The 19,878-nt window shown below is 39.4% G+C and overlaps 3 protein-coding genes and 1 long non-coding RNA gene across 5 annotated transcripts; 2 read left to right on the top strand and 2 right to left on the bottom strand.

Annotated features, from left to right (window-relative positions):
- The first annotated feature begins 303 nt into the window (after positions 1–303).
- On the top strand, positions 304–5,185 carry dnajb13 (DnaJ heat shock protein family (Hsp40) member B13). The gene is made up of 8 exons (XM_026182817.2): positions 304–481; positions 568–671; positions 2,821–2,982; positions 3,077–3,225; positions 3,421–3,534; positions 4,321–4,434; positions 4,513–4,589; positions 4,930–5,185. The coding sequence occupies exons 1-8, from the start codon at positions 414–416 to the stop codon at positions 5,087–5,089; spliced, it is 948 nt and encodes a 315-aa protein (XP_026038602.1). The 5' UTR covers positions 304–413; the 3' UTR covers positions 5,090–5,185.
- Positions 5,186–7,552, bottom strand: LOC113031003 (dicarboxylate carrier UCP2-like). Its single transcript, XM_026182819.2, has 8 exons — positions 7,418–7,552; positions 7,123–7,273; positions 6,551–6,749; positions 6,259–6,475; positions 5,967–6,164; positions 5,781–5,882; positions 5,521–5,701; positions 5,186–5,429 (listed from the first exon to the last, which is right to left on the bottom strand). The coding sequence occupies exons 3-8, from the start codon at positions 6,674–6,676 to the stop codon at positions 5,315–5,317; spliced, it is 939 nt and encodes a 312-aa protein (XP_026038604.1). The 5' UTR covers positions 6,677–6,749; positions 7,123–7,273; positions 7,418–7,552; the 3' UTR covers positions 5,186–5,314.
- Positions 7,553–9,328: 1,776 nt separating this feature from the next.
- Positions 9,329–11,975, bottom strand: LOC113030915 (dicarboxylate carrier UCP2-like). 2 transcript variants are annotated; one of them, XM_026182710.2, is made up of 8 exons: positions 11,837–11,975; positions 11,525–11,656; positions 11,109–11,247; positions 10,815–11,022; positions 10,540–10,737; positions 10,352–10,453; positions 10,079–10,259; positions 9,329–9,984 (listed from the first exon to the last, which is right to left on the bottom strand). In XM_026182710.2, the coding sequence occupies exons 3-8, from the start codon at positions 11,232–11,234 to the stop codon at positions 9,870–9,872; spliced, it is 930 nt and encodes a 309-aa protein (XP_026038495.1). In that variant the 5' UTR covers positions 11,235–11,247; positions 11,525–11,656; positions 11,837–11,975; the 3' UTR covers positions 9,329–9,869. The 2 variants fall into 2 exon arrangements, with proteins under 2 accessions (XP_026038495.1, XP_080163176.1); XM_080307050.1 differs by lacking the exon at positions 11,837–11,975 and having other exon boundaries at positions 11,109–11,330; positions 11,525–11,658.
- A 3,743-nt stretch (positions 11,976–15,718) lies between these two features.
- LOC113030701 (uncharacterized) lies at positions 15,719–19,555 on the top strand. Its single transcript, XR_003273634.2, has 3 exons — positions 15,719–15,858; positions 16,969–17,103; positions 18,388–19,555. It is a non-coding gene; the product is annotated as an uncharacterized LOC113030701 (long non-coding RNA).
- Positions 19,556–19,878: the final 323 nt, after the last annotated feature.

The following is a 19,878-nucleotide window of genomic DNA, read 5'->3' as shown; positions in this document are numbered from 1 at the left end:
CATTGAGTGATTATCAGATTGTTGCACAGCTATTCATTAATATCGTGGTCATCTGCATATGATTCTAGGCTATATTACAAAGCAGACAATAACTACTACGCGGAGACATTAAATAATGACACACTATAAAAGCTTTCGAAAGAGGTCAGTAATAATTACTTCACTGCGAAGTAGCAACTCCCGTCAACGTTTATTACTTCTAAATTTCTTCTTATTTATTTGAAGACGAGCAGTCTTCTCTGGACTGCAGTCTGTTTCTTGTTCTTTTAAATTAATGTCCGCGAGTGTTTGCAATTCTCGCGAGAGTCTCCCAGCAGCCGTTTCCGTGGAAACCAATTCACGCACCCGCACTCTGTGTTTTAGCTGGATATTTCTTTGATGTTTAAATGTGGTTTTAAATACTTAGTTTCACAATGAGTAATGATTACTACGAGACTTTGGAAATAAATAGAAACGCAACAGATGCAGACATCAAAAAGGCGTAAGTCATTTAATACATATGAAACTCACATGCTTAATAATGAGGCTTGTTCTGTTATTCCTCAGTTATTTCTTTCTCTTTCTTAGATATCGACGCCTTGCACTGAAGTTTCATCCGAAAAGAAACAGAGAGCCTGGAAGCTCCCAGAAATTTACCCAGTTGGGTGAAGCCTATGATGTTTTAAGCGACCGTAAGTGGAAGAATATCGAGACTGAAGTGTGTTTTATTTTGGAAACCGCACGGATAAAAACAATAAGGGGACACTCGATGATCACAGTCTAAGGAAAAGTCAGTTAATCGTACTGAATCCATTTCAGCTGCTTTGGTGCAAATGAAAGTGGTCGTTCCTTATCCCTCGTGATTCAGTTCATTCTAGCTTTGCTTTTTGTGACTTTACTTTTCAATTCTGGTGGAATGACATGGTACCTGCAGCCTATTCACGTTGCAAAGATAGTCAGTGCACAGCTGCTCCAGGACTGCAAATCAGGAAGAGCCGATGTAAGAAGGTGTATCTGTCAGCAGTGTCAAGAGTGTGGAGCTGCTAAGAGCTGGGCAGTTAGGGGCATCACCACAGCATCAGTACCCATGTCTGTTCCTTTGTATAAAAAGGGACAGGAGGAACATTTCCAGTGCTCTCGAAAATTACCTCAAGAAGGCAACAGATGTGTCTGTTTCTTGGCAAACTCTTTTATCACCTACCTAACAGCACGTGGAGGTCTGTGGAACCCTCCAAATCTGTCATGCGGAAGGATCAGGCAGACAGCCTAACATTCACCAGTGTCTCAAGACCCTTTCATGTGTGTCACATGTCCTCACTGCTTGTGTGTGTCTCTCCTGTGTGAAGAGAACTGAGCTCGACTACCTGTGCAACCTGCATGGGCTGCATGTATGTCTCACTGACAAACAGCAAAAACAGTCAGGTTTTTGGGTGGGGTTGTCTCGTTGATGCCTCTCCAGCGTTACTTTCATTTGAACCAAAGTAAGCGAAACGGATTCAGACGGGTTCATGTTTCCCAACTGAACAGACTGATATCTCTGAAGTTTAACTGATATACTGTGATGATCTATTATTATTCTTTTTTTAAGCAGCACAAATCAATTGAATTATCAAAGGAAGGTGTACAACATTCCCGCGATAAGTGATTTTGCATTCGGTTGCAACCAGCAACCTTCCTGTTCTATGTAAATAAAACCAGAATATAGCCACCTGGGAGCCGGTTGAGTCAGTTATTTGACATTCTCTCAGAGAGTGATTGCAGTCAGTCTAAGTCAGACTGAGATTGTTTGCTGAAAAGTTGCCTCCTCTCAGGTGACCTCTGCAACTGCCATCCAATCAAAATTGACCATTTGTGTTCGAGACCCTCACGTTCTGGGCAACTGTTTCGTCAGTTGCAGAATGTGAAAAAATTCAATTCTATGAGCAGGCAGTCACTGATTCTTAAAAAAATATTTTGTAGCTGCAAGGAGGTTGCTGTCCTGTTTTTACTTATGAGCCATAAGCTCGCTCTTAATTAGCATGTAACTTTGTCAAGCTAAGTGTGTCCAGTCCTGGGTGGTTTGTCAGTGGAGCTGATTTTACATTCAATTCAATTCAATTGAATTTATACAGGGCCAAATCACAACAACAGTCGCCTCAAGGCGCTTTATATTGTAAGGTAGACCTACAATAATACATACAGAGAAAAACCCAACAATAACATGACCCCCTATGAGCAAGCATTTTGGCGACAGTGGGAAGGAAAAACTCCCTTTTAAAAGGAAGAAACCTCCGGCAGAACCAGGCTCAGGGAGGGGCGGGGCCATCTGCTGCGACCAGTTGGGGTGAGAGAAGGAAGACAGGATAAAAGACAATGAGATACATAAAATCATCTCAATATAAGATGAGTCCTACTGTTCATAGTACTCCCTGAGTATTTGTATTTCTTTATAAAATATTGATATTTGGTGACTCTCTATCGATACAATATCACCACGCAAAGTATCGTAATGTATTGTATCTACCCTCCCACTCATGGTTTCAAACAATGCAATAGATGAATGCACAGCTACAACTCAGTTTAAAATTGGTTATATTATAAGCAATACTAACATTTTTGTAAAAGGAGAAGTGGAAATAACTGCAGATTTGTATTTAAAGCTTTTTGTTTAAAAAAAACATTTAGCAGGAAACTGTTATAAGGATCAGAAATAGAAAGCTTTTTTTAAATACCAGTTAATATTAAAATAGTAATACAGGCTTATATACAGTGAAGTGTATTTTGGTCTGAGGAAAGGCTGTATTTATTGTATGCAGAATGTACCATATGTGTGTGAATCAAAGCCAATTTTCTGTGTGAAAGCTCGAAAAAAGGCAACTTACGACAAGTTTGGAGAGGAGGGCCTGAGAGGTGGTATTCCACTTGAGTTTGCCAGCAATGGAACTTGGTCATCAAAATACGTCTACCATGGGAATCCTGACCAGACATTCAAACAGTTTTTTGGGGGTGACAACCCATTTGCAGGTGAGAAAAAAACATAATCAAAGCCCGACAGTGAATGTGCGTTTTCGATTTTAATCCTTTAATCCCCCTCCTTTTTTTTCTTTTTTTTTACTAGACTTCTACACAAATGATGTGCCGCTTCAGTTCGGTGGCCTGCAGCCACAAGTGGCGAAAACGCAAGATTCCCCAATAGAGAGAGACCTTCATTTGTGCCTGGACGATCTCTTCCATGGATGCACAAAAAAGATCAAGATATCTCGCAGAGTAAGACATGTTTATATTTTCTCCCTCCCGTGGCTTTTGTTGGATTCACTCATCTATAAGACTGCAAGCTCCTCATGGGGTTTAGAGCTAACTAAACAACAGCATTAAAAAGTAAAATAAAAAACGCCATCACAAAGACATACTACAGCACTGATTTTGCCTCATATATTGTGCGATGCTTTATTTATTTTACAGGTCATGAATGACGATGGATGCACATCCAGTATCAAAGACAAGATTCTGAGTATAGATGTCAAGCCTGGATGGAACGAAGGCACAAGAATTACTTTCCCCAAAGAGGGAGATCAGGTAATTAACCAGCCTACACATCATTTTAAAATGGGGGGTTTGAAAGTGAGCTCATGAGTTGGTATAGTGTATTATTTTTATCCTTTTATACATAAATATTTCCTACAGCCTGAGTTGGGTTCGTGGCTCCGATGCCATTTCCGAGCTATATGGCTGCTATAACCCAGAAATGTATTTTTTGCTGTAATCAATCCTAGGCTTCAGTGTGCAGTTAGCTTTAAAGGGAAATTTAGCAGGTTGCCATTGTTATTGTGGTATATACATTACTGCAGTGCAGCAATTAGTGAAAAGATAGTAGAGGTAAGCATTAAAAAGGCTGAATGCGACAAAGGAGAGGGGAATTTTTAACAAATTATAATTTATTGTACTCCTTTTTCTGCTATTGCAAGTATAACTGATGACTAACTACTTGTGAAGGTTCTCCTAAAATTGGCACTTTGCATAGACTGCACACAAGTACGTTGTTCCTGCAGATCTTTTATAGGTTCACTGAAATGGAACACGCTTACTACCAAAAGTAAGCATGTTCGGTTTTAACACCCAATTACAATAAGCAAAAGGCATTTTGCTTATTGTACTCTGGGCAATTTTAGCCAAAAGAAATTATGCGCTCAAAGCTATTCTTCTTATTACTCTGTTTTTTTATTATGATGATGTGTACTGACTGTACCACTGCCTTGTTTGTGTATATTCTTTCCTTTACCCAGGGAGGGAATGTATAAAGAACTGTCTGTAAAGACTGCTGCATGGTAATCTTTTTATTTTGTTTTGCTGTTTTACCTTCAGGGACCAAACAGCATTCCCGCAGATATTGTGTTTATTGTGCGACAGAAGACTCATCCTCTGTTTGTGAGACATAACAATGACCTCATCTACAAAGCAAAGATTACTCTGGAGATGGTGAGTCATGTCATGGATTGATTATTGGCCATGCAAAAAGGTTTCTTTGAAGCTGTAAGCTGATTCCCTTGTTCGCAGGCTTTAACTGGCTTCTCTGTGGACGTGCAGACACTAGATGGCAGGCTGCTCTCTGTTCTTATCAATGACATTGTCCAGTAAGTGCTTTCAGTCACTGTCTTGAAAAACAGTTTTTCCCAGTCTGGTTGTTTTTACATTTATGTAGTGCCAGAGTGCAAAAACAGTCGCGTCAAAGTGCTTCGTATTGTAAGGAAATACAACCCCCCCCCAAAAGAAAAAAAGCAGAGAAAACTCCAACAATTATATGATCACCTATGAGCAAATACTTGGCGACAGTGGGAATGAAAAACTCCCTTATAACAGGAAGAAATGTCCAGCATAACCATCTGCTATAACACTTAATGATTATTGTGTTTTTATTTTGTGCATTACTGCATTAAGTTTCCGCTCTCTGATTTGTTTGTCATGTCATATCAGCCCTAGATACCAAAAAGTCTTGTCCGGAGAAGGAATGCCGCTGTCCAAGAATCCTTCCCAGAGAGGAAACCTCATAATTACTTTTGACCTTAAGTTCCCCGAGACGCTTTCTACTGAGAGGAAGTATCTGATCAAGCAAGCTCTGTCTTTTAAAGATTAATCACATTCCAAATACATGTGTAATCAGAATGATTGATTGGACTGTTCATGTGGCTACATGTCTGTCAGGAGAGAGCAATACTGATACATTTGCAAATCGTGTCTTTCTGTTTTTATTTGCACTTTGCACTCTGTCAGAATATTTCTGTAAACACGCTGGAAGATAACAAAAATGAAAGACAATGTGAGTGTGGTCGAACACGAGCCCATCGAGAGACAGTAGAGATTACAGATAAGCTTTGCAGCTGTGATTCGCTGCCATCATTGCTCGTTTCAGCTGCTCGTACGTCACAAACATGACCACGTTCCAGGACCCCAGGCGTAAGAAAGACGGGATAAACCTTAAGAAAATGGAAATGGAGGCAAAAACATTTTTGGTTTCGTTTCATTCACATTAAGAGTTGTCAAATGAATGTGGAATCACTGGGTTACCCTTTGTAAAAAGCACGCGGGCCTTCATTGGTCATCATGGCAGCAGCACAGTTGAGAACGCTGCTGTACTGGCCAAGAGCAGAGTTCATGTATCTTGTCTTGACCACATCAACAGGGGAGGCGATCACTGTTGTGCACAACCCCGCACCAAAGGCTGATGCAAAATGGCAGGGCAGATTATCTGTGGAGTGCACAGAACCCAGGGCTGAGTGCTATATCATACACATGCGTGATGTTGCTGTGAAGCCACTGTGTTTTACCTGTCAGCTGCGTGGACCTAAGGAGCATATCCTTGATGAAGTCATAGGTCACCAGTTCTGTGCAGTTAACAATAGCGTTACGTGCAATGTTTGGAGCTGTGCCTGTGTGACATCGAAAACAAAGATGCATCATAAGAAATGAAGCAGCAGCCTTTTAAAAACACGCATTTTGGAAGCTTGAGCTACCTTTCCACAGACCACAAATGCCTTCCTCCTTGGCAATTGTCTTGTAAGCATCCACTGTGCTACAGTAGCGCCTGGCACGGCCAAGACATCTGGCCTGTGCCTGGAAGCGAACTTTCACCACGTCTGTGGGCTGAGCAATGGCAACCGCCAAGGCACCTGTGGTAGATCCAGCCAGCAGCCGACTCCCAATGCCCACATCTAAACCAGGGAAGAGAGAGATGTCAGTTGAGACTGGTCAAAATTTCCCCTCAACCAAATAAACAACTGTCAGAATCCAATCACAGATGCTCACGGTCAGAGCCTTTAGTGTAGAACTGTTTAACAGAGTCGTAGAGACCAATTCGGACAGACGCAAAGCTCATCTGCCTCTGGAGTCCTGCCACCAGCCCACTGTAAAGACTCAGAGGACCCTCAGTACGCACCATGGTGGCGATGGTGCCGAACACCCCTCGATACTTCACCGTAGAGCCGCTCCCTGTAGCAGCAGAGCCTCTGGTCTCTCCTTGGATCTGTGCAATGAAAGTTCAGGCTACTAAGGTTACAAGAATTGGCTTTGTGTTTGTTACACAAGAATACTTTAATACCTGCAGTCGCACTTTGGCTGTGTCTAAGGGAAAGGTGAGCAGGTCAGCGATGCAGGCTGCAGTTCCTGCTCCCACAAACTTTACAGCTGCCGAAGGTGGCACATCTGCAGGCCTGAATCCAACCATTTTCCACAGTGTTTTTCAAAAACACAAGCGTTGTATTTGTGAACGTGAACACGACAAGATGTTCCTGCAAAATCTGACAGAAACAAATTTCACAAACACACTGCATTCAGAGACAAATGTTTTTTATTTAAAACTGCATCTGTAAATTTGACACATGAGAGTTACATCCCATCAGGAAGATAAGTGTTGCTTATTTTATGGATCTGCTTTACACGCTTGATCCTGGCTTCTTTTACTCACTATGCTAGTAATGCCTCCAGCTGGTGTGTGCCATAAGCTCATTTAACACCTCTATTCAGCAAAAGCAGCACCCCCCCCCCCCCCCCCCCACCCCAAGTACAGGCTTTAATGAGACTGCTGTTCATTATGTTCTGTGTACTTGCATGGGTTTAAAAAAGAAGCAATGCAATTTTAATGAAATCAAATTTTAAGTCATTAAGTCTTACCTTTATAGGAGCAGTTTGGGACAGATATTTTAGAGATCAGGATTCTCTAAAGGCGTCCCTCTGGCTGAACTTTGTCCCAGCTATGAACAACTTTTCTTGTTTTTCCATAGATTTTTTAACAGCAATGAGGCGTATAATCATACTCCAAATCCTGCATAAGAGTCATTTTAAAATCAACATAGCAATCCAACAAAGCTTTATTAATTAATAATATTAACAGGAAAGTAAACAGTAAAAGTAAAAAGGTAAAATTTGCCTGTATTGTGATATGATTTGTAGAGTTGAAAAGCCTTACCAAGGGACAATAACCAAACCTCTCGTCGAATCTCAGACAATAAGTGGAACAGATGCAGGAGCGGGGAAGAGGTCGGCCTCTTTAAATACTGCCCATGATGCTGTTACATCATAGCATGGCATGTGTTACATGGTGGGGTCCCACCCCAAATATGTGGGCCGACTGTAAACCTGCATTTGTCACGTGTGGGAATGTGTGTAGTTTAGAGCACGCCTTCCTTTTGTCTTCTTGACTCCACAATCAAATGTATCATGTCCCCAAACCCACATTAATGCACAAACATTAATTAAATCTTATTCCATAAAATCAATGTTTTATCTTATATTTTAATCAAGCCAGTAATTTCTTTAGGTGGTCTGTGCAGCAAAGACTTGTAAAGTAAATGCTGAGTCATGATGAAAGTACAAGAAGCCGCGCGCATGTACACTGCACCCCAAATTGTAGCCAGATGTTCAAACCGATAATTGTGCAGCTTTTCGTTAAAACGTGTTTCGTAACTTGTTGTTCCTGCATTTAGTAGTGAGCTGGAAGGTTGAAACACGCAGTTAGTCGTCATACAGTATTGTTTGTTTAAATGGCAGAACTGCAATCCAGCTATGCCACTGTAGGGGACTCCAAAAAAGTGCAGCGTTGTATTTTTAGTGCCATGTTGGCAAATGTTATGAGTCAGTGCATGGGTGCATGTTGTCCTCCATATGTAGTGGTATGGTGGCGCTATCTTTCCATAGCTGACTGACCCAGTTATGGGACTGCAGCAGCTGAACCAGGTGTTTGGATCACAGAGATTCATCATGAACTGTCATAAAAATATAAAATGTGAAGAGATTTTTTTTTTCACATTTATCCTAAAAGGTTTAAATGCTCATTTGTGCTATTGTTAGCTTAGATGATCTCAATAATAAGTGCAGTTTATTTTTCCTGATGATTATCCTGGGACAAATTATGGAAAAAAGAGGTGATGGATAACTGGTTACTATATAAACAGTATATTTATACTGTCGATTCCCAGTATATATATTTTATACATCAACCAGTTGTCCATCAATTATATAGTAACTTATCCATACCCCCATATCTGTACTATGTGTGAGATAATATGTCAGTGATCCAAGTGTTCTTCAGAGTGATGGCCTGTGCAAAGAAACTGCACAGATATCGTACCTGGTAAGATCTTTTTCAGAGACCTATGGAAATGATACAGCACTCAAAGAATTATGGAGTTGGAAATGTAATTCATAAATGAAAAAAAAAACATATTTTAGGTTTAAACTGGTGGTTCTGTGCCAAAAGAAATGCTGGGAGGTGTTTTATGACAGCCTGTTTCATGATTTGTTTGTTGTAACAATTCATTTTTATTTGTATCGCCCAGTAGCACATATCATGTTCAAAGGGCCTCACAGGCATAGAAATATATTAAGAAACAAGGTCACTTCCATGTTAAACAAATAAGCAACCCATCAGAAATACATACATGCAAAAAAATCCATGAGTGAAAAGAATTATATAGTAACATATGAACTCTGGGACGTAACAGAAGCAGAAGGCCAACATGATACTGATGAAGAAGACATGCATATGGTCCGTATTACCATGTGTAGGTACATCTCTGTAAATGTGGCTGAACTCCGGAGGCACATTTCAGGAGTATTATTATTAAGTGGAAGCACTAATAAATGCTCGATTTTAAAAAAGGAGGTATATTTTTAAGAGATCAGCAGCATTTGCTTACCTAAAATTCTGAGGCTTTTCCAGAAGATTTTAGGAAATCCGCATTCCCAATTTCTCCCTGTGAGGAGTGTTGTATATCTAACAGGTTAGGAGTGGGAGTCGGGATGTGAAGTGACATTCAGAATAAAGTTACAAAGCAACACTGGCATTCAATAGCATACAAAAGGATGGGCGAAATTACAATTTTTCACTAATTAAAGTACTTTATTTCACAAAATACACATGACTCATCGACCAGCAACAAATCATACATACTTTTCACATCTAGTGGCAAATACATTAAACTACAACTACAAAAGGTAAACAGTGTAAACAATCCAGAAAGACATATTGTGGTCATTTTAAGGTATGTAATGTTGGACATAAACTGTCTTCTGCTTTCATGGAAAGCCTAAAGGAAGTAAAAACTAACTTTACAGCCTAACATTATTCACATGATTATTTCATTTAAACATAGAAGTTTACACCAGAAGGAGCTTCTTGTAATGGAATTTCTGACCATTAAAATGCGTGAAGCCTCTGTAAGGTCTACCCTTTAAATTATTTTAAATATTGCAACAATGCCCCTGAAGTCTTCCTGCTCAAACTCTTTCTAATGTCAACTCTTGTGTTTTCATGCTCCTGTATTTTCAGGTCTCCAACCAAGAGTCGTCAGTAGTCACCCCTGCACTGTGGTGTGCGTTAGGCTGTTGTGTTTTGCGGTCCTGAGTCTGACTAGTTGCGGTCAGAACGGAGACTCCCAGTACTGCTGTGTCCTGCTCATGCCTTTTTTAATTTGCTCATAGGTGACAAACATCACAATGTTCCAGGAGCCGAGTCGCAGGAAAGAAGGCATGAACCTAAAGAAGAGGAAAAAAAGACAAGTGAAGAATTATTCAAAAGGACTTTTGTAGCATCTCTGCTTGCCTCGTGGTCATGTTAGAGTGTGTTTACCCTTTATAGAAAGCCGTGGATCCTTCGTTTCTTAGCATTGTGAAGGCACAGTTGAGAGCGCTGCTGTACTGGCCGTGTCCTGAGTTCATGAAACGTGTTTTAACTACATCCACAGGAGAAGCCACAACTGTGGTGCAGAAGCCTGCGCTGAAGGCGGCCGTGAAGTGGCACGGCAGGTTGTCTGTGGGAGGACAGAAGTTTAGTCACAACTTTCACGTTAATTAGACAGACGTTTGAGGGATGTTTGTCTGTATCTTTCATTCATGGCCTCACCTGTCATTAGGTTGTACTTCAGGATGAGTTCTTTGATCATGTCGTAGGTCACCAGCTCTGCGCAGTTTACGATGGCGTTACGAGTGATGTTTGGCATGCATCCTGGAACACAAAAGAGGATCGTAACTGTCAGAACAGCCGAGGGCATTTTCATATAAAGATGAATGACTTGAATGTAAAGCAGGTACCTCTCCACAGGCCACGTACACCCTCATCTCGGGCAATCGTCTTGTAGGCATCTATTGTGCCGTTGTATCTCCTCTCGCCGTCAGCCAGTCGGACCTGGGCTTGAAAACGCACCTTTACCACATCTGTTGGCTGTGCAAAAGCCACAGCCATTGCCCCGGTGGTGCAGCCCGCCATGAGCCGAGTAACGATCCCTGCACCTGTGTGCCATACGTATGTTGGTCACGAAGAAACAGTGCAATAGAAGCAGACTTGTTGCTCGCTCACTGATACTCACTCTCGGTGCCTCGGGTGTAGAATTGCTTCATGGAGTCGTAAAGGCCGATACGGACAGAAGCGAAGCTCATCTGTCTCTGCAGGCCTGCCACCAGTCCATTGTACAGACTCCTGGCCCCCTCTGTGCGCACCATGGTGGTGATGGTGCCAAACACGCCCCGATACTTCAGTGCACCAACTCCTTCGGCTATCTGAGACTCTCCCTGAAGCTGCACGACATGATGCAAATAAAAGAGGATTTAATATGACATCTATCATAAGGTTAAAGGCATCGGGTTAACACTGTTTGTCTAACCTGCAGTCTGACTTTGGCGGTATCCAGTGGAAAGGTGACAAGGTCGGCAATGCAGGCTGCCGTGCCTGCTCCGAAGAACTTAACTGCCGCAGAGGGCATCACATCTTTGGGTTTCATGCCAACCATTGCTGCGCCTCAGCTGAGGACATGAATGGAAAGATATGCTCTTACGATCCAAAGACCTTTGGTTGTGTAACACAAAGCACCAAAGAACATCGCTGCCTGGACAACCAAATATGGGATATAAGCGTGTAAAGTAAAAATAGACTACATGCATAACTGCTGATATTTTCTTATATTACACCACTTTTGTTCGATCTGTTTAAAATGACTAACTGTGACAAACCTGGGTGTATTTAGTGCGCTGGATGTGCTGGAAATATTTTCATGCTGTTCATGCTGAAAGTCATACAAACCTGTGAGTAAGGATTATGACAAGTTTCAGGTTTTCTCAAGAAACAAGCTAGTCTTTCGAGGTGCTTCTGTTGTGGAAATGCCTCGGGCCATAAACTCTCCTCGAAATGAGCCAGTGAGCATACCACCACTTGCTGCAAAAACAACCATATAGCACAACTCAGCAAATCATCATTCACTCAGTTTTAGCTGAAAGCGACCCACAGCTTGAAGCAAATATAACTGATATTTTCAATTAACTGCCAATAAAAATTTACAGAGTTAAAAAAAATCACAGCTATGTTGATATGCAAGGTTGTTGTTTGTTTTTTTACCTTAATAGTTTTCCAAGTAAATTATAATCCAATTAACAGGAAAAATGTATACAGTCCTCTTTGATAGTTAATCCTATACGTTTTCTCGTCTCCTGTGTGCCTACTGTTCCAGTATGGAAGAAGCCTCCCCAAATTTATAGGAAGCTTTTCCACGTAACTACATGCGCTGTAGCCAAACACGTTGTACACCTGTCATGAGAATATCATGTTTATCAGTCTGTGAGCCTGAGCCAGATATCTGAGCTCTTGTTGATCTCTTCCTGATGCCGTCATCATGGCAGCCTGGCATGAAATCTCTGAGTACACGTAAACATTCAGGTCTATCTGGAGTCCGTTTACACAGTAAAGAAGTTACTGCTGAAAGTTTCATGGATTTTTTTAAAAACATTGTTTCAGGTTTGGAATCCAGAGTTTGATATTTGTGTGAAATTTCAGCTTTTCTTCCCCAGATACCAGCTCACATTACTCTGCTGACATCACAGGGTATTTTTCTATTGGTTGGTTACATGCAGCCAATCAGACTGGAAGGCTTGTCTGGATTCATGAGATGTTTGCCTGGGATTTTTGTCTGGCTGGGTAATATTTCCACCGCATTATTTCTTACTGTTTGTGCCCAGGGAACAGAATTAGCTCTAGAAGTTTAGAAGCTTTAGGAATCCCCCACCTCTCCATCCCAGCAAGCGATAAAAAGTTATGAAATTATTCAAGTAAGGAGACCGCCATACTTCGTAGCCAATCCATACCATGGGTCAGTGTGGTTGGGTGCAGAGAGAATCTGAATGCAATCATTTGGGTTGATTTGTAACAGGGACACAAGCTGCTTCCAACAAGAGGAGCAGCTGCCAAATGGAAAGTGTCAGGGGGAGGAGGTGCACTCTTTGTAGGTGGGTGTTGGCTCTCTGTGAGTGCATGCCTCCTTACATATGAGTTTCCATTGCATTCTGGGTCACAGGTCGCCAAGTTTTAATCAAGTCAGAAAGCACAGCCTCATATTCCAAATATCAAAGGATTCACCTGCTGCAACATGTGTCAGGAAGTTGTTCTGTTCCCAAGACGACACTACTAAATTTTGTAACCATACTAGTACTGTGCAAAAGTCTTGAACCTCCCTCGTTTCTTTATATTTTGCTTCCAAGGAGCCAGATAAGATAAGATAACTCTTTAAGATAAGACCTGGTGCTACTGAGCCATAGTTCTCCAGGCTGCTTTTTTTGCTTATATTCATTCAAGTCTTTTAACCATTTTTAGAAGAATGTTTTTTATTTGTTAAGCCACTTAACACTGACCTGTTAATGAATTAGAAAACACACCCAGCTAAAGCAATTAACACCTAAGACAACTTAGCCAAGAGCCAGTTTTGAATTGCATCATTAGGATCTTTGCTAAGCCTGTCACAAAAAAATTTCTTCTCATTTATTTTGTTGAATCCACAAAATATGCCAAAGATAACACAGTTTGACAGACAGAAAACTGTGTTTTAAAAAAAATAATAACTTGTCCCACGGTGTGAAGGTTGTCCTTAAATACAGAAACCAGAAAAGAACTGTATGATTTTTTTTTAAATGAAAAAACAGGGGACTTGACCCTTCATCATCCACCTGTTCTTCACTAAAACCTCATCAGAAATGGTCTCAGTGGGAGGATGGCTGACAAGAAATCATTCTCAAGGAAGGAAAACAGGTAGGCTGAGGTAATCCAAATTACACAAGAACTGGACTGAAAATCTGAATCTGAATTTGGAATTGTTTGGTTCACATCATTGTCAGTATGTGTAGGGAGGAGATCAAGAAGGACGTACAACAGTGAGTATCTACAGCCACTTGTAAAACTCGGTGGATGCTCTTTCATGGTTTGGGGCTTCATTTCAGGCAGTGGTGTTGGAAATCCTATCAAAATTGCTGAAATTATAAATGCAGAAAAGCCCGGCTGTGTTGAAAAATAAAAGTAGTCATACCAGATATTGACTTTCAACCTTATTAGAATTGTATAAATTCAGTCTTTGCCTTGTATTTCTTATATTTATACACTATATTTCCATAGCTCAAGACTTTTGCACATTATTGTAAACATCTTTCTTTCCCATAAACTGCTGCTTTATAGCAATATTACCCTGTACACATAAAACAGTGTCATAATTCATCTTCAGTGTGACGACTTACTCAGAAACTCTGAAGCAGTTTTGGTAAACAGGGTCAAAGTAAAGCCATACACCTGCATATTTTCCACTCCTCATATTTACAGCTATAAAGGTTCTATATTAAACAAGGCATTCGTAGGAGATTAGTAAAGTGAGAACATATTTACGTTTAGCAAACATATTCAGACTGGGTCCTGTGATGTCAAACGACATTACAGGACATTTGAGAGGTAATAATCCATTTATACTGTATTCCATGAAAAGGTTAAGGAGATGGTGGAGGTGGTTTCACCACCTGCTCTCTAAAAACAGTTTCCTGGGAACACTCTGTGAGAAACATTTAAGCACACTCAGGCCAGTAAACAAGTCAGTGGGCTGGCTTCAACCAGTCTGCAGTGACCTCCCCTTAAAAAGACACTGAGCCCCCAGACCTGATCACCCCTGTGCTATGAATACTGTGAACTTTAAATCAGTACTCTATAAATAAGGTCATCACTTAAAGGTTAGTAGGGCATAGGTTTATGGCTCAGCATCTTTGCTTCATTCACAAAATCAACTCAGACTTGGATTGTCCTGGTTCTGCTTCACTGGATAATTAAATAGGAAAAGAATAAAGGGACACTAAAACTGCTTATTTTTAATATCTGTAGTTACCTCAAGTTTATAATGTTTTTCCAACTTCATCAACAGCTTTTATCATTTATGCTGACTTACAGTTTTTCACCGTACACAAAACAGATATTCCACTAAGACAGCAAAAGGCCCCGCATAGCAGAGATGACTCAGGGGTTTGCAGACTGTTCGGATTTTCCTTTGGCTTGCATTTTTCTTAAAACTTAGTGCTTATTCTGGCTCTCACTGGCTAGATGATATTTTCTAATACTAGGTTCGATCAGTGAGCAAAGATCAGATCACACATGTTGTTAAGGAGTTGATGGGTTAGAAAGCAAACACAGGGATTATAATGTAATATAAGCACTGTTGAGAAGATACGGAAGGAAGAGTTCATGTAAAGCACATGATGAAAAATGCTTGAATAGTCTGGAAAATTGCCTAATATTGTATTCCAGAGAGCTTTTTTTTTTAACAATATCACAAATTCAACTTAGTATTTAAAAGATATCTACTGGAAAGGCTCTTTATGCAGATACTCCTCAGTGTTTAGACCTTTGCCCTACTTCAAATGTGCGTCAGTGCTGACTGATTAGGATGATAATCAGCTGAGTCCTCCTAAAATTACATGTGACTCTTATGTTTGCTCACCAGCACCTGTTCCCGTCCTCTCGTCTACAACTGTGGAGAACTGGCTGTCATAACATGTTCATTTTACATAACTGCGATTCTTTCTCTCTGGTGTCTCTCACTATGTCGCTTGACTTCAGCGTCTGGAAGGTTTCACACTTTAACAACTTAAATTTCCTCTTAACAGTTTTTGTTATTGGAATGTGTGTGTTTACTTTTGCACTTTATATGTGTGGACATAGTGGGTCACATTCTTGGATGGGCACTGCTTCCAGTCTGTGTTCAGGAATTATATAGTAAGCTAAAATATATATATATATATATATATATATATATATATATATATATATATATATATATATATATATATATAGAAAAAAACAAAAACACTCCTATATTTATATATACACTGTAAAAAAAATCCGTAAAAATACAGTACAATCTACTGTATAAACGTGAAGGAATTTTCCGTATTAGTCATTTACAGGTATTTTTCTGTATTTCTCAACTACTGCAATGCATTGTGGGAAAAAGAACCTGAAAAGGAGGGAAAAGTAAGCGCAAGAGCAGCCATTAGGCTTCTTTCAGGCTTCATCTGGATTTTGGATTCTGAAGTTGGAGAAACTGCCTTCAAATTTCTGTGGTAAGTATTAAAACTCATGTTTCGTTTTATTAAAATAATGTTTTTCAAAAGACTCCGTGTTTTTATTTAGAAAGAATTGTTAATTTATTTGTTAACTGGTTTCGGCTGTCTCCAGACAAGTCAGGAATATTTTGCTGACTCATTTTTTAAAATAATTGTTATTTAGGTTTAACATGACTTAAGCTTTATTTTAATTAATGTTAAAATAATTTTTACTGTGATACCACCAGTTTTGCCCTTCAGTGGCTGAACCAGTTTTCATAAATATTATAGTTAGCTGTCTGTGTCTCTCTGGGTATTACACAGCTGTGACTGCTAACTAGCTAATTAGCGAAAGTCAGCGATGTGGATAACTGGGAAAGTGAGAGCTTCATGGTTCTAGAAATTATTCTAGGACTCTAATAAGTACTGTATCAATACCTGTGTTTTACAGTTGGCTCTACTGTACACTTTAAAGGGTTTCAGGCAAAGTTACACTAACCCTAGTTTAAGCCTCAGACCTTCCTGGCTGACGCTAGCAAATGCTAATGTTAGCCTCTGATTTGGGCTGCTAAAGTAAAGACTTTTAGCTAGCTGACCAGCGGTTAACAGACTGTAGTGGTAAAATTATTGAAAGTATAGTTTCACCTCAGCACATTTACAATTACAGTATGTCTACTTTGTAGCACATAGAAATGTTTAGTTAATATTTACAGACAGACACATTTTCCCTGTAACTGTGTTTTTACTCCAACATTTGTTGAAAATGTAATTTATGAAATGCTGAGCAGCATTTCTTGTATGTGGAATATTTTTGTCACCCCACTGTGCTAATGTGATTAAATACTAAAAACTATTACTAAAAAAATTCAATAATAAATCAATAATAACTATTTCTTGATTGAACTATAATGTAAGCGCAGTGCTGGTGTGCAGGGGCTCTATATGCCTTGTCTATATCAAGCTTTTAGCCAAATATAAGCAGAGATATTTGTATCTTTCTTAAAAATCCAGATCCTTACAGATTATTTGAGAAATGGATCAACAGCTATCACTACTTGAAGCACTTTAAGTCCTGCAGTGGAAAAATATCCCTTATTTCACCTTTGATCACACACTTTGGTTTTCCAGTGCAGAGCAATGGCCAAGAAAAGGAAAGACTTCCCCGAGTGAAAAAAAAGATGAAGATACAAGCTGGTGATGATCCAGAGCAGCTGGTCTCAGGAAATGAAGAAAAACCCTGATCACCTTCTCTACAAACACAAGGTGAGTTTAATGTTGTGGTTGATTTAGTTTTTCAAGGTATGTATGTTACTTTAATTATAAACTGCTTTTGTTACAACAGAATGGTGTTATGTGTATGCAACTCTACGTGAATTATAATCCTTTGTAGGGCTGCGTGATATGACCAAAGTCTCATATCCCAATATAAGACGTATCTCTCCTGATAACGATATATATCACAAAATAGTGCATTTTCTGTAAATTCTGTGATTCTCGGGCAACTCGACTTATGTGAAATGTTTTCAGTTGGGCGTCGTGTACCAGGAGTCGAGTGTTTTGACCGATGCATGAAACTATACATTTTTAGACATGAGTTTAAATGGCCGCCATTTTCTTTCTGAGTATTTATTACACGGCGTGCTGCAAGGAAAAGCCTGTTCTAACGTTTGAGTCTAAGGATTATTTTGAGCACCTGACGACTCTTTTTTGCTTTTCATTCGTAAACTCTCTCGAAACTCTCTCATGTGATTCTTGTGTAGGTGGTTAAAGAGGTTTGTCGTGTTCGAGTGGTGGTGGGGACCAGTTTGTGGCATAATTTGCATAGTACAGTTTTCTGGGGCGTGTCAGACTTTTCATAACCAAACCATGTCCATGCTACAGAGGTAGCCCCTCATTTAACAATAAGGTCCTCAATTTCTTTTGACTGGTCCTTCTGGTTCTGCCTCATCCTTGCTGGCCATGCTGGTATTCTCTGTGCCTTCATCTGCGTGGTGACTGTAAGCGCCATTTATAGTTACTTGATGTTTTTATTTGAGGTCATTTGTTTGATGCATATTCTGAAATTTTATGTTTGAGAATAATGTATATCATTTCAGTTTAGTTTGAAAAGTCTCAACAGAAACTTGAGCTTTATTGTGAAAGGTTTATGTGGAAAATAAACAAGCGGACGGCGGAGCCACACGATGGTTTTATCCTCATTGTTGGTAACGAAAGTACGCGTTAAAAACAGTCACTTGTCCGTCCATAGTGTGGTTATTTTAAGTATAAGAGAAGGAGAGAACTTTAAGAAATAATATAGCAACTACAGTGACCATCAAAACCATGAAAAAAATATTGCCGTAAACAGTTTATTTTGCAACACCACAAAACAAAGAATAGTGTATAATATGAAACGATAGACATTTTTATATCGTAATCTGATATATATCGTCATATCGCACAGCCCTAATCCTTTTTTTGTTTATGTTGTTTATGCTCTAGGTAAAAAAAAATTATAAAAATACAAACTTTTTAAAAATGTCTTGTTGTTTCTCTTTTTTTTCTCAGAATAAATTGCGACTAGTCTCAATGGCTGACACGGAGGAGCAACACAGCGACACGTTAACTCCGACTGCTGCAGTTCCTGTATGAACTGAGCAACTCTTAAAATCCAAGGAAAAGCTGAGTGTATTTTACTTAAAGCTCAGATGGACCTTGATGTACTAACATGCAGGCTGCATTCAGGACTTTGTCACACTGTTATATGAAGAGCGGTAACAAGACTTTGTAGTAATTTGTCTTACTATTGTCTTATTTGTTGTGATTTAGGGTCTGTGCGCACAAGCAGAGGTTTTTGTTTGTAACTGTAACCTCGTTTTCAGAGCCTTGTCTAACATTTAATGGTCATGAAATATGTCAGACTTTTTCCTCTACTTAACCAGCTTAGAGAATTTGAACACCGTGGAGAAAAAGGTGTGCATTAAGGATTTTGAACTATGATGTTTAAGTGTTGTCACTGCTGAGGATTCGTGGACACAGATCCTTATTCACTATGCTGCTGTTTACAGTTTAACTTTTCATCAGAACAAGCACTTCTAATTATACTTTGCTCCTCACTGACAAAACAAGTCCCGTAAATACACTTTTATCTTTAAGTTTGGGACAGTAATCTGTCTTAATTTATTATGTGTTGTAGTTATCATATGGGGAAAAGTCCTGTGGTTATCCATCAGTCCTGTTCGAATAAACCCAAAGTTCAGGAACATCTTCTTTAGATCTGTTCAGTTGTATTCATGTGGCACCACTTAAACAGTCAACAAATTTTGACTCAAGTATGTTATATTGTAAGGTAAAGAGCCCAAAGAGTTAATCTCAGACAAATGTTCACGCAAATGTGAATTACATTCACTTCATTAATGAAGTGAATGCAATTCAGTAATCAAAGGTGTTTGGCTATAACTGACTACATGTGTATACTGTATCATAAGTGGACAGAGATGGATGTAAACCACACCTTAACCATTTGGCTGAGGCAAAACTACCACAAGGCAGTGATTCTAACTAAAAGGTACTCTGGATATTATTAAATGTGAACATGTCGTTAAATATGACATTTTTTGTTTGTCAGGTGTCCTGTTTGAAGAAAACACTTGGTAGCCACTTGAATGAATGTAAATAAACACATTTACATGAGGGCAACCTGATTTCAAGGAAATAAAAATGCTCAAATTTGAAAGCTTGTGAGTTATTTTGTTCATGTATCAGCTGTTTAGTAGTTTTATGACAAGATGGATGCTGTCATTATATTTAAGTATAGTGTTTGAGTTAAGGAGAATAAAAGAATATTTAACATTAATTGTACCAATGTTGTTGTGTACGAAGCACAAATTAATTTAAGTTTTAATTTATGAATTTTTGAGTACATGGTGTACTAGGTTGTAATTGCATAGAAATGTACGTTTAAGGATATAAAGAACTATATTTAATGAGTTACAGTGAAAAGAAGTGCTTGGAAATAGTAATATAAACAGAAATTTCAATTTTTCTATTAACGGAAAA

Source organism: Astatotilapia calliptera, chromosome 10, assembly GCF_964374335.1.
Source record: "Astatotilapia calliptera chromosome 10, fAstCal68.1, whole genome shotgun sequence".
In the NCBI taxonomy this organism is placed as follows: domain Eukaryota; kingdom Metazoa; phylum Chordata; class Actinopteri; order Cichliformes; family Cichlidae; genus Astatotilapia; species Astatotilapia calliptera.
The sequence above is the reverse complement of the archived record's forward strand: the minus strand, read 5'-3'. Positions and strand labels throughout refer to the sequence as shown.

Coding starts and splice junctions, on each gene's coding strand:
- dnajb13 (XM_026182817.2), top strand. CDS start 414: ATGAGTAATGATTACTACGAGACTTTGGAAATAAATAGAAACGCAACA. Junction 3,535..4,320: donor TCCCCAAAGAGGGAGATCAG/GTAATTAACCAG, acceptor TTTTACCTTCAG/GGACCAAACAGCATTCCCGC. Junction 4,435..4,512: donor CAAAGATTACTCTGGAGATG/GTGAGTCATGTC, acceptor CCTTGTTCGCAG/GCTTTAACTGGCTTCTCTGT.
- LOC113031003 (XM_026182819.2), bottom strand. CDS start 6,676: ATGGTTGGATTCAGGCCTGCAGATGTGCCACCTTCGGCAGCTGTAAAG. Junction 6,476..6,550: donor CAGCCAAAGTGCGACTGCAG/GTATTAAAGTAT, acceptor TTCATTGCACAG/ATCCAAGGAGAGACCAGAGG. Junction 5,702..5,780: donor TAGGTCCACGCAGCTGACAG/GTAAAACACAGT, acceptor TGCACTCCACAG/ATAATCTGCCCTGCCATTTT.
- LOC113030915 (XM_026182710.2), bottom strand. CDS start 11,234: ATGGTTGGCATGAAACCCAAAGATGTGATGCCCTCTGCGGCAGTTAAG. Junction 11,023..11,108: donor CCGCCAAAGTCAGACTGCAG/GTTAGACAAACA, acceptor CATGTCGTGCAG/CTTCAGGGAGAGTCTCAGAT. Junction 10,260..10,351: donor GAAGTACAACCTAATGACAG/GTGAGGCCATGA, acceptor GTCCTCCCACAG/ACAACCTGCCGTGCCACTTC.